Below are 16,400 nucleotides of genomic sequence, written 5' to 3' on the forward strand. Positions count from 1 at the left end.
AATTTTTTTGGAGAATGGAGTATTTTTTGAGAGATTTATTGTCAATTTTACTCAACTTTAATTGAACTGAATCAAAAAGATTCCTGTCCTTTTAAAATAAAGTAACTCCTTACATATATTCATCATTGGCTGGTTGTGCATGTTTTTGTTTGGAATGGAAAGCGTCTAAATTCTTTATGGTTATCTGTGAAATTCAACTTTGACCTCTCTACATCATAATATTTGGATGACTAGAAAATGATTCCGAATAATTTTAGTCTTGGAAGATTGACATAACTGATAGTTTCTTTTCCAAAAAATTGTAAATGCAATGAATAGTATTTGTTTTTGGAAATGCTTCGATTATTTGATTAACTGCCGTGGGTTATATCCAGGCCACAACTTGAGTTTTATATAAATCACAGCGAAATCACTAATTTTTCCAAATAGCTTTAATTTTTTTTAGGAAAAAATTGAACTTTTTAATCGAAACTGCAATTTTGTTTTGAAATTATCTTGTTTCACATTGTATATTGACACTGGTATTTGATTTATTTACAGAAAAACAGTTCAACATGTTTCAATCAGGGAAATTATTTCTGTGGAATTTGCGTTTGTGCAACTGGGTGGACAGGGCCTCGCTGTAATGTACCTGATGTGGTTGCGGCCGTTTGTCCAAAAACTGGAGCTAAAGACTGCTCTGGTGAGTAAATATAAAGTAATATAGGGAATTGTACACACTAGAGCAGATATTTCACTTGAAAAAGTTTGGCCGTTAACTAGAAACTGGTTCTGAAAGTTCACCTCAAAGAACATTATTACATGGATCATGTTCGATAAAATGAAATTTTGCTTGTTACGTTCGGGTATTCCATGAAGTTATCTGGGGTGCAAAATAGTCTAGTTACTCTGTTTGATCACCCTTTTTCTCTTTTTTAAAAAAGAGGTGAAAAATTCTTTCTTGAAATTATGGTTGACTCGGGTAATAGATTGTGAATATTTATCATAAATGAATTTTAAATGTACATTAGAAATGGAGCCTCCAGCCCTATTTAAGACTTAATCAGTATGTTAGTGTAAATTCATATTATATATAAAAAAAATTGTACACTCAATTTATATATGTTAGTAGACCAAAAATAACAAGCACAAACAAAATAATTATTGATATTTATTAGGTCGCGGAACTTATGTCAATGGCAGATGTCAATGTGATCCAGCCCACCGACATAAAAAAGGCAGAATTTTCGGGCCATGTTGTGAATGTGACGAATGTCCAAAACGTGCTGGACGTGTCTGTTCTAACCATGGAGAGTAAGTTATGCTCATTTGTAATTTATTGAATGTTTAAGTTTTTTAGAAAAAAAGATGAAATGGTGTATTTGAGCTAATGTAAATCATTAAATTTAATTGACAAATTACAAAACTATTTCGACAAATCTTATTCATTTTTATATTATCTCCTCAAACTTTCGACTCTTTAGGCTCAAAAAATTTAGATTTTGACTGTGATCCCAGACTATGGCCTATTTTACTCTAACTATAGGATCTTAATATTGGTTTTAAAGAGAGAAAAGCCGACATTTCGACTTGATTATATAGCCACAATCTGCCTCTAAATTGGTTTTCAATCCATGTATCTGAGTATAGACTTAGTCAACCAGTTTCTATGTGTGTACTTGGTGGCAGAAGAGGCCTCAACAACAAGTGGTTACGTAAACCAACCTAAGACGACAAACTTGGTAACCCGCGTAGTGTAACCAATAACAAGCGAGTTCCTCATGTTTACCATGCCAAAGTTTTCCAATTTTTATGTCAAAGTATTTTTTTAAATTCCTTATATCCTACTTTTTAGACCAACAATCAAAGACTGTTCCTGCTCATGTGAATGTCATCCAGGGTGGATGGGCCCAGATTGCAGTTGCCAGATGTCAGATTTAACATGCAAAGGTCAGGATGGTTTGACTTGCTCAGGACGAGGAGAATGTTATTGTGGCCGTTGCGTTTGCGATGAAACTTTGGGATATGGCGGACCAACTTGCAATTCTTGCTTAGTGGTGAGTAGTAATGCCTTAGATATACATTGTATTTTACTAAGTCCGGCACCCACAGACTAAAACTGAATGGCACACTATACTGAATATAGTCTGAACCATTTTTTTAAAAGAGAAGTATCGAATATATTCTAAAATGAGCTATTTCCAACAATCAATTTTATACAAACCATTCATAAAAATATAGAAGTTAAATTTAACAGTTCAGAATCTTTGACACAGAAATTTCATTCATCACATCAAATTCAACAATTTCATTAATATTCTTTCCATAGCATTAGGAATACAACTAAGTTTTTATTTTATTTTATCTGACTATGATATACCAAGTGCCTAAGATGACAAACTTATAAATGAAAATATTTTAAATTTTTCCTGAAATCTGCAATTACCGGTATTTAATACAACCAATTTTGAAGATTTTTGATTTTTGAATACTGAATTAATTGGTTAATTATTCATTTTTTTAAATTATTTTTAGAATTGTCCAACCTGTGCCAAGTTTCAAGATTGTGTTCAATGTGTTATGTACGGCACTGGTCCTAAGAACAACACATGCAGAAACGATTGCACCGAAAAAGAATTCACAATTCAAGTTGTTGATACTGAAAGTATTGACACAGGTATCGACTTAATTTTATTGTTTTTTCAACTACATAAATGTCGTCATCGTAAATGGTATCTAGTGATTTACTTTGCTTGTGATCCTCAAAGGACTGCTCTGTGCCTCCTATGGTGTCGAGGACTCACTTTGGGAAATTTGATCTAGAATATAAATTTGAGTAACACCTGAGAAGAACAGATAATGATTTTAGGTGATTTCCCTAGGAGAGGAAATCGGATATTAATCGCTCAATTGGGCATGCATGCAAAGCCTTGTTGATAAGATCTGGTGGCCTGCAATTCACAAAATAAATCATGAATTTTCATTTACTTATCGCCGTTTTTTACTTTGTACAAGAAATTACTGCAAGGAAGGTAGCTACTATAGTTAGGAACAACCTAAATTTTTTTGGTTTGGCATTGCTTACCCTATTTTATAACACACTGGGTCCAAATCATGAATTTTCATTTACTTATCGCCGTTTTTTACTTTGTACAAGAAATTACTGCAAGGAAGGTAGCTACTATAGTTAGGAACAACCTAAATTTTTTTGGTTTGGCATTGCTTACCCTATTTTATAACACACTGGGTCCAAATTACTAATTACTGTTGATTTTTTATCAGATTCTGCCAAAGAATCAGGTCATGAAATGTGTGCTGCGTTGGATGAATCAAACAATTGTAAATTCTATTTTAAATACAAGAAACTTGCTGACGGAAACATAGAAATTTTTGCCGAAAAGGAACAACGTATGTTATTGTTTTTATTCATCGATCTAAATTAGAAACCCTATTCGTATTGACTGCACTAAAGTATGTTGTAGAGCAACTGAAACAGGGATTTCCTTTAATCTTTTATGTATACTCAACTGTATTTCATCAGCATGGATACTGATAAACACTGTCTGTTCACTAAGCTACAATTTAATGATAAATTTGTTCTGCGTGCTACCAAGTGCAGAAGACTAAATATTTTTGGCATGTTTTTAAAGGAAGATTATTAGTTATTAGATTATTAGGCAAGAATGCCCAAGAGAAATCGAATATTGAATGCATTCGAAATTGGTTATTCAATACAGCAAATTTTTGATTTATAATTTATTGAGGGATTTTGTCATTATTAGGATTTGGCAATTGATAATCAGACAGAAATTAGACTTTATTAACTCGACTTTGCAAACAATGGAAAATCTATCAAAACAAGGCTTATTTGAATTATTATTCATTACCAAATTCATTTTCTATCAATTTGCAATGATTTCCATGAATTTCTTGGTGTGAAGTTTCCTAGTGTCTATTAAATATAGAAACTCTTTCCATGTTCTAACCCACTTTTTATTTTCTGAAGGGTGCAAGCCAGTATACTCTCTCATCATCGTCTTATGGTGCATTCTGCTCGTACTTCTGATTGGATTGATTCTGCTTTGTTGTTGGCGATGCTGTGTTTATGTGATTGATAAAGAAGAAGAAAAGAACTATCGACTCAGTAATTTGGCTCCTTATACAATCCCTCTCTTACCAGCTATGGGTGCAGGTATGTCTTGTATTGATTTGTACAATGAGTTATATTATTTCTTTTAGTTGTTTCTGTGATTTTCAGTTAGTTTGTTGAATATATTTGGTCTTATCAAAGTCCCAGAACTCTGAGTCAAATGTCATTCAAGTTTGAGTTCAGAGTTCGGAGTCTAGTCTAATCACTCAGTTATGCCTTGAGATTTGAGAATGCTTGAGAATTCGAGATGCCTTGTTATTTAATAATTTAGTTTCAAATTGGTATTCACAATAATTATTTTTTTAGATTTCACTCATATGAGATGACATTGGTATTTACTGCTAACCTACTGTTAATATCGCTATTGCCGTATTGTACTGTTATGAGACAAACGAAAAACGCTTACAGCTGTGACGCAAAGTGCGAGTTCTATAAATAGCATCGATTTCAAAATCGCTATTCAGACATGTCAAAAGGCTGATGTGAATCAGATAAGAAATGAAGACCTATAAAATGACTTAGAATTGGTTTAGAATGCATTTTCAGTCATACATTTCATCCCTGTCCCTGTGTTGTTTTAAAATATATGATTCCGACTGCACCATACTTGGTGGAGGTATGGAGAAATTTTAAATGCAAAAAAAGGTAAAATTAATGGTAATTTTCATGTTTAACGGCGCGCATTAGAATGTTAACGTTTTTCTACGCGCATTTCCGTTGAAAAAAGTAACATTTCTTGCATTGGGGGTAACCATTCTTGCTATAATAGTTTTTCTGGTATTGTTCTGTTGGAAAATAACACAAGAAAATGTTTGAATTAAAAAATAATTAATTAGGAATAATTATTAACGCTCTACTAGACACAAAATCTCTAAAGTTCAAGATTGTTTATTAAAAATTTTAAAAATAACCCATGCAAAATGGACCCAGGAAGGACCCAATTTTTTTCGTAAACTTTTTATATTTGTAATGAAGTTGTAATTTATGTCAAATTTTACTGAGTAAAATCTTAATCCTAAATATAAAATTTCTCAAAAAAAAAAATTTTTTTTTAGAGATATGGTAGTGAACTAAGTTTTGAATGCAAAGATCTATGAAGAAAAACTTATTCATGTAGTTATTTTTTCAATCTAAATTTTTACATTTCTAGGAAGTGTTATTGAATTTATCAAAGCAAAATATCTGATTCGAAAGAGTGCAAAGGTCGCAGTTATACCAGTCAGAAGAAACTTCTTTGCTGGAAAATCAAGCATCAAATGGAAGACATATGCTGGTAGGATATTTTATTCAATTAAGATGTCACAATGAATTTTTCTTTTTGTGAAATATATAATGACATAACAAGTAGATTTTTTGAAAATATGCTCGAATTCCACAATTGTTCCATATACAAGGCAAGGGACTAATAATATTTTAGTAATGTTGAAATATATGGTCTTTCATAAATGATTCCAAATATTACAGGCTCAGCAGGTGACGATGACTTTGAAGTTATAAATGATGGCGAAGAAGGCACATTAGCAAGAAAACGTCGTTTTGATACGAAAGGAGCTCCAATCAATGAACAAGTTGATAAACGTCACATTGAAGAAGTCGAAAGGTTGGTTGCAAGACATTGATTTGGGCTTTCGTGTTCTTGTAAAGCTGTTCAAGCTACGATTGTTAGGGAAACAATTTTTGAGAGAAGTTCTCGAGAAAACATGTCTGGTATTGAAATTTTTTGATTGGTACTTCGAAATAACCCAGCACTTATTTTTTCTAATCTTTGTTTAAGATCTCTTTCTCGATTGAAAAGTTACTCTTGGACATAATTCAACCCTCCATTAGGATGATTTTTTAAAATCGATGATTTTTATTGTATTATATTTATAAAACTTGTTTCGTTGTTTGAGAATTTTTTGGTGAGATTCTCATGTGTGGAATTCTTATAGCATACGAGCATATACTGTATTTTTATACTGGGTTTATTTACACCTTTCGCTTTGAACAATGCCATGAAAAAGCATCCATACCAAACTACATACAATGGAGCTACTATTTGAAAAAAAATTCACAGCTTGACACAATGTATTTAAAAAATTTCTGCTTTTTAGTTAGATTGCTCAATTTGTTGAGTACAGTTTCTTTATTTCTACATTTTTCAACTCCTATTATTTACAGGGTGCCATGCGGTGACGAAATTGTTGAAATGGAACCTTTGGTAAAACGAGGAGGCAACGGAGCTGCAATGTCAGCCAATGATGGATCAGGCAGAGGTGGAAGAGTTGAAACTATTGATGAGACTGAAGCATTCTGGAGCAGTTATGACTGGGGAAATGGAGAATTGACGTTAGTTTGAGTTTTTGAACATTTTACAAATTAACCATAAATAAAATTTGAAACATCTAATTTTTATCCTATGAGACATTATTGATTCATATGGAATTTTGTTCTGTCTTACTTTACATTTTGACAAATTTTATTTTAGAATTGATCTTAAAGCAATTTTTATGTCTATATGTCTATTCTTTGTTCCATATTTTCGAAATTTGGTGTATTTAATGAGATCTTTGGCAGCATTGCTATGACTTTCCATAGTCAGTATGATGTACTCTGCGTAACGAAAATTCTGCTTACCACTCCAGGTGAAAAATTTTTTTTACTATGTCTTCCAAACTTCGAAAGATTCCAAATACCCAATTTTCATACCTTGCTCACTATATGTTTGTTTGATGAAGACTAATTACAATTATTCAATTACTCTTTAATTAGATTTTCTGACGAAGACGAATTTGCCAGTATTGAAATCCCGTTGGTTCATAACTTCCCAGGTCGAGAAATCATGTTCTGGGTTGAACTTTATCAACAAGAAAAAGGTGTTGCACTTGGATTGAAAAGAACTAAAGTCATTGTTATTAAAGATGAAGGTATTATTTTCATATATTTTCATTTTATAATTGATTAAGACTTAAAAGTTTTATGATGCATCATGTGAGGTGGATATTTATCTAAAATGAAAAATAAACGAAAAATGTAAATTGAACAAAAAACGACATTATTTATACTGATCGAGGGGGACATATATGGCTCAATCTTCTTGCTATAAGTAAAGACAAGATTCCAAAAATGACAACGCACAGGATGGAAAGTCATGAAAGTTAACAAGACTTTAAATTAGGTTTGAACATCCGACATAAAAGCAATACATGAGCAATCTTACAAGGCAATATATTTATGTTATATTTTCAGATGCGGGTGTGATTGGATTCCCGAAACCAAGTTACGTCTTCAAAGAGAATGATGAGAGAGCAGTTGTCCCTGTTCATAGAACAATTGGAATGGATGGAAAAGTATCTGTACGTTGGTTTACAAGAGATATCACTGCTATTGACAAACAACATTACCATGCTGGAAATGGAACCTTGACTTTTGAAGATGGAGAGGTAGGAGTCGAATTTAGCAAAATTTATGATTTTTTTCGTCAATTAGGTCGAATACTCTGAATAGGCCCAAGCAGCCAATGATAGCAGCCTCTTTATTTTGGAAGGACCAGAAACTTTTCTAAACCCAGAGCAGTTGATGACAAGTCTAATTCATTTCATTTAGATGACTCAATATGCTTGGGGAGTTATAAAACAAAGAGTTATATTGTGACTTGGGTCCAACTCGAATCGAGTGGACTACAGACTACAGCCCCCTCAGCACTAGCGTGAGCCACTAACTCACTCATGGGCTGATCACTACAGGATATATTATTCATTGTTGATACAGTTTTTATTTTTAGCGCTGGTTATTGTCCACTTCATACATAAGTACCATTAAAATTATTCCTATACCTGACCTAAACTGTTAACCTAGTATGAGTCTGTAGTTAATCATAGTTAAGCTATATCATCATCTTTCCTGTCTGTGTTTATAAATATATCATGTAATCCTGAGTAGGTATATATTACAGTGCAATAATCTACACCTAATCACCATTCCCATAATTTAATCCAAATCAACAACTACCGGTATATTTAATTTAATTCAAATTTTTTAGGTTACAAAACACATCGACATAGATCTCATCCCTGACGTTATTTATGACGATGTTGAGAAAGCCTTCAACATAGAACTCGAAGATCCCAAAGGTGGAGCATCTCTCGATATATCACATTGTATGGTGACTGTCTTGTGCAATGAAGAATGTGCAGTTTTACAGTTTGCAAAGACGGCATATCCATTTATGGGTAAGTTGGAAAATAATCATGGAGGATAATTAATTAAGCTGAACTGACTAATTATTACCTGTAATTACTTAATTAATTTTTATGACCCAAAATTCTTTGTAATTGTTACAAGATTCAATTGTTTTCTCTATGAAAAGGTCATTCTTGAGCATACAATTATTATTATATGCAATATGAGTAATTGAAATAATTGTTACTTCAATAGTTGAGCATATAATTATTTTGTCCTAGAAAATTGTGGAGTTGCTGAAATACCAGTTGTGAGAACCAGAAGCACAAAAGGAGTTTGTACTGTCAAGTGGAGAACGGAGGATGTCACTGCTTATGCTGGAAAAGATTACGTCAGATCTGAGGTCTGTGGCCTATGCAGAATTTTGATGAGGATTTATATCAAGGGCATTTAAAAATTAAAAATTTCTGACATAATAATGTGACACTATATGACGTATTTTACACACATTAAATTTTGATTAATATGCATTATGATGGTGTAATATATTTTCTTGTTTCTATGATAAATTTATTACGATGCCATAAATTTCCAAAAATCAATGTGAAATACAAATTTGTAGTTATAAGCAAGTATAGAGAAATTGGGACTTTGCCTTTAAAAAAATTGTATGGGAAATTCCTTCGGAAAAAGTGAATTCTATTTTTTATTATTTTCCATTTCTTTTTTCTTTTTTTCCAGGGAGTACTTACTTTCCCCAACGCAGTCACTGAAGCTCATATTCAGGTTCCTATCATTGATAATGATGAATACGATGAAACTGGACGTTCGTTTGTCATTAAATTGTACGATCCAAGCGAAAGCACAAAACTTGCTCAATCTATTGCTACCATCTCTATTATTGAAGATGACGGTAAATTTAATTTTTTTTTACATTTTCACTGTTTTATATTATTTTAAAAAGCTTTTATATGTTTACTTTTGATTCTTGATTTTGATTTTTGAAGCCTTAAATTTTTTTTTTAATTAAATTTTGAAATTTAAAAATAGGGATGCTTCTATATAACATTGCGGTGCTTTATAAGCTTGGGAGTAACTTACATAATTATTAGGCACTTTAACAATTGAAAATACATGTCACGCAACCTGTTTTATTTTATTTTGAAATTTTTCCAGAACCTGGAATGTTTGAATTTGCAAAGACAAGTATAGTGTTGAGAAAAACAGGCCCAGATCCTCTGGTTGGTCATTTGCCTGTGGTCAGATCACTTGGCACAGATGGACATATCACAATACCTTGGATCATACAGGCACATGATAATGAAGAACTGCCATCAGGTTTGTGGAGTTATTTATTGGATTGAATTTTTAGACTCAACTGTGTTGGCATCGCTGATTACTTCTTGGGTTCGAATCCCATGCCCTGCACCTCGCCTGGTCTTTCCTAATAATAGTAAGTAGCTGTCTTCTCTTTCGAGTCATTTTTTTAATGATAATTTTTTTTTTCCTTTTTTTTTTCAGATGTGTCTGCTATGAGTGGATCAGTTGAATTCGCTCATAGTGAAATTACCCACCCACTCGACTTATACTTCCCTGACGTACCTCGAGAAAAAATGTTCTCGTTTGACATTATATTGATGCAACCAACAGGAGGTGGAAAATTAGGAGCCAAGAGTCGAGCGACTGTTACAGTATTTGGAGATGAAGGTAAGATGAATAAAATCTTTTTGTAAATGAGAAATATTACTACACTACTCGAACTTTCATGATATTTTTTGTGCCAAGTACAATCATAAAAAGATAAAAACTGGAAGCAAAGAAAATTAATGTATTACAGTCAATGAATTAAATGAATCACAATGATTTGCACAATGATCCACCAACCAACTTTATTTCTAAAAAAATAACAAAATTTTAGAGGATAACTTAAAAATTATATTCTCCATTCAGATGAAGGAACAGTGTACTTTGCACAACCTCGTTTCGATGCAATGGCAGCATCAGGAATGGCAACATTACTTGTATCTCGCAAAGGAAATATCGAAAATGCAGCATTTGTTATGAACGAAACAAATGATATTTCTGCTGTCAGTGGAACTCATTACAGAGGTATGTATATATAAACTTAAGTATTAGAATACACTTCAAGTACATATTTGAACAGGCATATAATTAAAATTGGTATTTAGATATTACTCAAATTAAACTCATTTTCTTGCGGTTAAGAATAGGAATGTATAGAACAGGATTTTGGAATTTATCTCAGAGAAGAAGAAAATCTGATAAAAAGAATCAGTAATATAGTGGATTGCATCCCCCCATTTGGTTACTGTTCCTGAAGAATAGTTTACAATTATTTGTTTAGAAAATCTCAAAATGTTCATTTTGTTTCACTTTCTAGGCGGCATCAGTAGCATTGTATTTGAAGCTAACGAAGCTGCCAAAGAAGTTGGAATACCTATTTACAATGATCCGACTAATTCTGGCCGACCTTTGACCTTCGGTGTCAGTCTGAAATCACCACCAGGGGGACCGAAAATTGGAGATTGTGGTTTCGCTGAAGTTGTAATTACTTGCACCGAACTTGGTAAGATATTTTGCTGATTTCTCTGATTATTTTTATTGGGGGTAGTGTTGGACTCAAATATATTGGCATCACAGGTTAAAAATCTTGGTTTCGAATTCCATGTCCACCACATCACCCAGGGTGTAATAAATTGAGAAAGCAATGCCAAACCAGAACAATTCTGGTTCTTCCAAACAATAGCGTTTTTTTTACCTAACTGTGGCTGCTTATACAGAGCATTGTTCAGACTGTAAAATTTCTGGTAAAATTATAGAATTATTTCTATGTCTTTTTTATCATTATTAGAAGTTATCTTAAAATTTTTTTTAATTTTTTTAGCACCAATCACTCCTGTTAAAGCAGCTGCCCCGACTGGAAGTTGTACTGTTGAATTGTTGAAATCAAAATATTTGATCAGGAGAAGTGCTAAGGTTAGTTGATAACTACTGCAATAGTTGCATTTCAACCAATTCTGAAGTATATGAGCAAAAATAGTCTGGTTATGTTGATAACTACTGCAATAGTTGCATTTCAACCAATGCTGAAGTATATGAGCAAAAATAGTCTAATAACTGATATGACCATCTTATTGCCTGCCAAGTGCTGCAAAGATTGTACCAAATGTCATGTGAAGATGTATTTGTGAATTATAAAACCAGCAATCTTTGGGGTGAGATATTCGGCCCTGTGTGACCCCGATATTTTTTTCATCTTTTCGACAATGCCACAATATGATATATAGGGATTTTCTATCATCATATACCCATTATTTCTATTTTATAATAAAATATGTTTGTTTTATTTTCAGACTGCCCACATCCCAGTACACAAGTCATCTGCAGACGGAACAGCCATTGTTGAATGGACTTGCATCCCAGCTATGTCCGCAAGTTCTTTAGAAGCAACTCAACTAAGTCCTATGGGCAAAGTAAGAAAACATTTTTCTGTTTTCGTGTTTTGCTGAATTTTTTTCCTATTTTGAAAACCCTCCCAAATTTTTGTCTGAAGTCATAACATTGCTGGTTAACCGAGTCTGAATTTGTCTCAATTTGCTCAGCTAACTCGAGTCACTTTGAATCTTTGAAAAACAGGACTCGAATCTAGTCGAGACTGTCAATGAGTCAAAATTTGGGTGAGACTGCGGACGAAGGATGCCAAAAAGTAATCGAATATTTAAATTTTGACATAGTATATATAATATTTTAAGAAGAACAATATATTTGCAGTCAAAAATTTATCACTATAAGCATTTGACATCTGATAGAAGGACTTGAAATAGACTTTATTTAATTCTGACACTGTAAAAAATAGAAACACAATCTAAATAGTAACTAACTAAACCATTCTGCATTGCCAAATTCAATATTTAATACAAACGCAATGATTTCTGCAAATTTCTCTGTTGAACATAATCCAAAACTTTATTCTTTATTTTTTCAGATTAAAATTCCTGACGGAAGTGATCGTTCAGATATTGTATTGGATGTTAGCAATCTTGAAACAGATCAGCCACAGATATCTCTCTGTATCATTCTACTGAATGTATGGTGGAGTGGGGAAGAAGACATCACTGATGATCTCGAACTTGGCAAGGAGAAAGCTGAAGTTATTGTACTCAATGATATCGGTGAGATTTTTTACTTTTCGCATTTAGAAGAAGTCTTTTTGAAATTATAATTTGATAATTAAAAAATCATACTACATACTTTTCGGTCGGGTGGAACGATAAAAGCCTATAATGTAGTTAATCTACTAACTGGAGTGAGTTTGGGTCTCACTGAAGACTGTCTAAAATTGATGAAAAATTATGCTAGATAAGTATTTCTTTTAATTTTTTTTCAAATTTTGAAAAGAGACCCAATATTCTACAATTTTTTTATTCATTTTTTGTTATTATTCTAAAGGGGAACTGTTTTTTTTTCTGTAATGCTTGACCTCCTTGTCTGCCCTTCCTTTCAGCAAACTCACTGCTCCAATTCCGTATCTGTAAGAATAGATTAATTTATTTAGTTTAAAAAATTTCATAAACAATGTTCTTTCAGATCCGGGAACTCTTGGCTTCTCAAAGGGAACTTACTCATTTAAATCGAATGATGGTCAAGTATCACTTCCGGTACACAGACTAGGTGGTATGGATGGTGACGTGGCCGTTGAATGGTTCACAAGAGACGACACTGCTAGGGTTAACGAGGATTATCGCGGTGATAGAGGAGTGATTGAATTTGGAAATAATGAGGTGAAAGGAATATTTTGCAATAATTGGGGAATCTTGAAAAAAGATATTGCTAAAACTTTTTTCTGAATTATTAATCATAAGTATTTGTATATAAAGGGTTTCAGTTATTACCTCATTTTTTTTTCTCCAATTGTGAAGATATGTGAAAGTATAGAACTACATAATCATACAATATGTTTTTCTACGTGTTTGTCAATACCAGTTATTGGTTTATATGATGAAAAATCTTGAGACTTTTTATAACACGGATCTCCACAATACTCTCTGAATTAAATTTTTATTTTGATGGTTCAGATTGTTAAGAATGTACCTATTCAACTTCTGCCTGGACATTTTGCTGAAGATGAAAGAGAAAAACAATTCACAGTAGAACTTGGACAAGCAAGTGGAGGAGCAAAAACTGGAACAAGAATGGCAACAATTAAGATTCTTGGTGGTGAAGGTAGAGCTTTATTAATACTGGAAACTGTGAATAAAATTTCATTTTGTATTTCTTGTATTTTTATTATTGCCTATTTAGGTTTCTCATCTTTGAAGATAGAGATAAAAAATTTTCAATTTCATTCTAAACCAGGCTCTACACAAGCAGCCACTCATGTTACTATGCCTGTATTGACCAGAGTAATTCTGGTTCCGCATAGCTTATCCAATTTGAATAAACTTTGAATGAGCTGGTAGCATAATACTCATTTCAATTTTTTTTTTGCTAGCTAGATAACGAACAAAATACTTATAGTAAAACTGCTTAATGATTGGTGCGTCACACCGAACTTTAAAAACACTCTTGCTGTCGCACCTTTGGTTATCCGACAGTTCGAATACTCTGGGAGATAATTATGTGCCAGAGGATTTCAGGAATCTTCGTCACCTTGGTTCACGTAGCCGGTGGTCGATGCATCTGAAATAAATAACTGATTACTTACTAGTCTATTATCTGGAATGACCATGGTTCAACATATAATTAGATCATATTATGGGCTTTCTTCTCCTTCTCAGATAAATATAAAAATTCTTTCCTGTCAAATTTGTCAAATGTTATCTCAATTTACAATATTTGTCTCTCTCCAGATCAAAGTTTTGTGCAATTCAGCAAAGAATCATATCCAGTCATTGGAACATCAACCAGCATCAAAATTCCGGTTCTCAGAACTGGCGACAGTCAGAATGAAGCAAGCGTTGAATGGTATACTGAGGATGGCACAGCAAGACAAGGAATTGATTACAAATTATGCAGGGTAAGAGAAGAAATATTTTTACTGATTATTTTGTTCCACTGAAATGCAGTTTTTTCAGAAAGTCAATGTTGGTATTATAGTTGAATCAAAGCAATAGTTTCCAAATTTTGAGTAGTTGAATATGAAAATGTATCCAAGATAAATATTCCAATTTTTTATTCGTTTACCCCTAATTTTAGTGAGTTTGGGAAAAATACTTAGTCATCGTGTGGATTAATTTCCATTGATTCGTCGAGAAAATGCCCAACAGACGACAATTTTTAACAGTATTGGTGATTGCACGATGGCTTAGTGAAAAAAGTAGTGAAGGACCTAATAGTGCAGGAATCTCTGGGTAATAATCTGGAGTTTCGAAACCCATGCCCACCTTCTCACCCGGTGTGTAATCAATTGGGTAGGTAATTCCAAAACGTAAAGATTTCTAGTTCTTCCAGTACATAGTAGCTCCGTTTGTACCATTAGATACTATAACAGAGCCTTGTTTGAAGAGAAAAGAAAATATAGAAAACCATAAAGCCTTGTTTGAAGAGAAAAGAAAATATAGAAAACCATAAATATCTTTGTTTCAATATATTTGTGAGTTTTTTCCTTCTTTTTAGGACATTCTCATTTTCCCTGCTAATTCAACTCGTGCTGAAGTAGAAATTCCATTGAGTGGACAAACCACAGAACCCAGAACATTCAATGTTTACTTGGCAAGTCTTGGAATGGATTCAAATGTTTTGTTGGGCAAAAACAAAATGGCTACCATAGCAATCATTAGCAGTCGTGGTAAGTTCATACAGATGTACGAAGCGAAGTGGACCTCGCTATCGCTCAATTGTTGGAGTTTGATGTTGGACCAAAAAAAATGCCTTTTCTTCGCAACTAGAAGATTGACCGCTAAATAGCCAATACTTTTACCTTTTCAAATTTTTTCTATGCGACTAGATATTTCATCCCAATCTTTGCTTTATATTTTATTTCATGGGAACACCTCATTCTGTCACAGTCGTCCCCTGATTTCGAAGATTATTCAAAATATTTGCACCATCATGCGGATTCTCTCTCCATCATCTCTAGATAGTATAACTTGGCAATCAGAAATTTTTATCGTCACCATTTTAATCTCTAATTTTATGATGTTATTTTGATGTTATTATTTGCCACGACAGAACCTGGAACTTTCGAGTTCAACAAACAATCATACATATTTAAAACAACTGGACAATCTGGACTTGTTCCTGTTGTAAGATCGAATGGTACTGATGGTGAAGTCACCCTGCCATGGAAAATTGAATCTGCGGCTGGAGAAGAACAATCACCTTTTGCAGGTTTGTGTCTATATAGTTGGGTCTAAAATAAGAAATTATTTTCTTGGATACCTTAGGTTTTGTATTAATGTTAATCGGACATGGAGTGTACCAATAGATAATCTTACAAAATTGTTGTTGTCGTGAGAAAATCATTTTCTCCATGAATTGATTTTAAATTTTTGGTACTAATGTATTCCTTTTATTTGTCTCAAAGTAATCTGAGTCATATTCCAAAATTCACCCTAAAAGGATAATGTAGCCTTATCTTATCTATCCTTATCTCTTATCTAGTGAATATACTAGTGACATATTTTCTTATCTCATGACTGTCGACTATACCTCTGAAATGTTTTTTGTTCCAAATTTATTGATCACATTTTTATACTTAATTTAATAAATAAGGCCCTTTTTGATTAAACGTAAATTTAAAATTTTCTAGGTGCTGAAGGATTCCTTAATTTCGACAACGGTCAGATTAGTGCGAGTGTTGAAATAGAATTGCGAGGTGTTCCATCTACTTCTTTTGTACTCGTCCTATGTCCTCCTGTGGAAGGCGGTAAACTTGGAGCAACATCCCAAGCTGTGGTTCAGATTCTTGGAGAAAAAGGTAATTTCTATTGTACGAGACATTACTGTTCTTTCATACGGCATTGTCACACATTTTACAAGTATGAAAAAAAAGCATACACCAAATGCATAAAAAATAAATGCTATTTGCATGACAGGAATACTCAAGGACCTCGAAAGGTGTTCAAATAGCAACAAATTTTTTTATGTA

General features: G+C 33.0%; 1 protein-coding gene across 4 annotated transcripts in view; it reads left to right on the forward strand.

Moving 5' to 3' along the window:
• LOC120348632 (uncharacterized) overlaps window positions 1-16,400 on the forward strand; it is a 54,801-nt gene that overhangs the window by 8,987 nt on the left and 29,414 nt on the right. For all 4 annotated transcript variants that reach the window (XM_078117371.1, XM_078117373.1, XM_039418802.2 and 1 more), the window contains exons 12-38: window positions 541-682; window positions 1,158-1,293; window positions 1,835-2,036; window positions 2,515-2,656; window positions 3,262-3,387; window positions 3,986-4,171; window positions 5,280-5,402; window positions 5,594-5,729; window positions 6,290-6,457; window positions 6,881-7,035; window positions 7,358-7,551; window positions 8,151-8,340; window positions 8,572-8,693; window positions 9,032-9,203; window positions 9,467-9,628; window positions 9,812-9,997; window positions 10,241-10,399; window positions 10,692-10,877; window positions 11,196-11,287; window positions 11,665-11,784; window positions 12,297-12,483; window positions 12,899-13,092; window positions 13,387-13,534; window positions 14,161-14,327; window positions 14,927-15,098; window positions 15,482-15,640; window positions 16,062-16,229. In XM_078117371.1, the coding sequence (XP_077973497.1) occupies window positions 541-682; window positions 1,158-1,293; window positions 1,835-2,036; window positions 2,515-2,656; window positions 3,262-3,387; window positions 3,986-4,171; window positions 5,280-5,402; window positions 5,594-5,729; window positions 6,290-6,457; window positions 6,881-7,035; window positions 7,358-7,551; window positions 8,151-8,340; window positions 8,572-8,693; window positions 9,032-9,203; window positions 9,467-9,628; window positions 9,812-9,997; window positions 10,241-10,399; window positions 10,692-10,877; window positions 11,196-11,287; window positions 11,665-11,784; window positions 12,297-12,483; window positions 12,899-13,092; window positions 13,387-13,534; window positions 14,161-14,327; window positions 14,927-15,098; window positions 15,482-15,640; window positions 16,062-16,229 (4,294 nt within the window). The remainder of the gene's footprint in view (window positions 1-540; window positions 683-1,157; window positions 1,294-1,834; window positions 2,037-2,514; window positions 2,657-3,261; window positions 3,388-3,985; window positions 4,172-5,279; window positions 5,403-5,593; window positions 5,730-6,289; window positions 6,458-6,880; window positions 7,036-7,357; window positions 7,552-8,150; window positions 8,341-8,571; window positions 8,694-9,031; window positions 9,204-9,466; window positions 9,629-9,811; window positions 9,998-10,240; window positions 10,400-10,691; window positions 10,878-11,195; window positions 11,288-11,664; window positions 11,785-12,296; window positions 12,484-12,898; window positions 13,093-13,386; window positions 13,535-14,160; window positions 14,328-14,926; window positions 15,099-15,481; window positions 15,641-16,061; window positions 16,230-16,400) is intronic.

This window comes from Styela clava, chromosome 1 (genome assembly GCF_964204865.1).
Source record: "Styela clava chromosome 1, kaStyClav1.hap1.2, whole genome shotgun sequence".
Lineage (NCBI taxonomy): Eukaryota > Metazoa > Chordata > Ascidiacea > Stolidobranchia > Styelidae > Styela > Styela clava.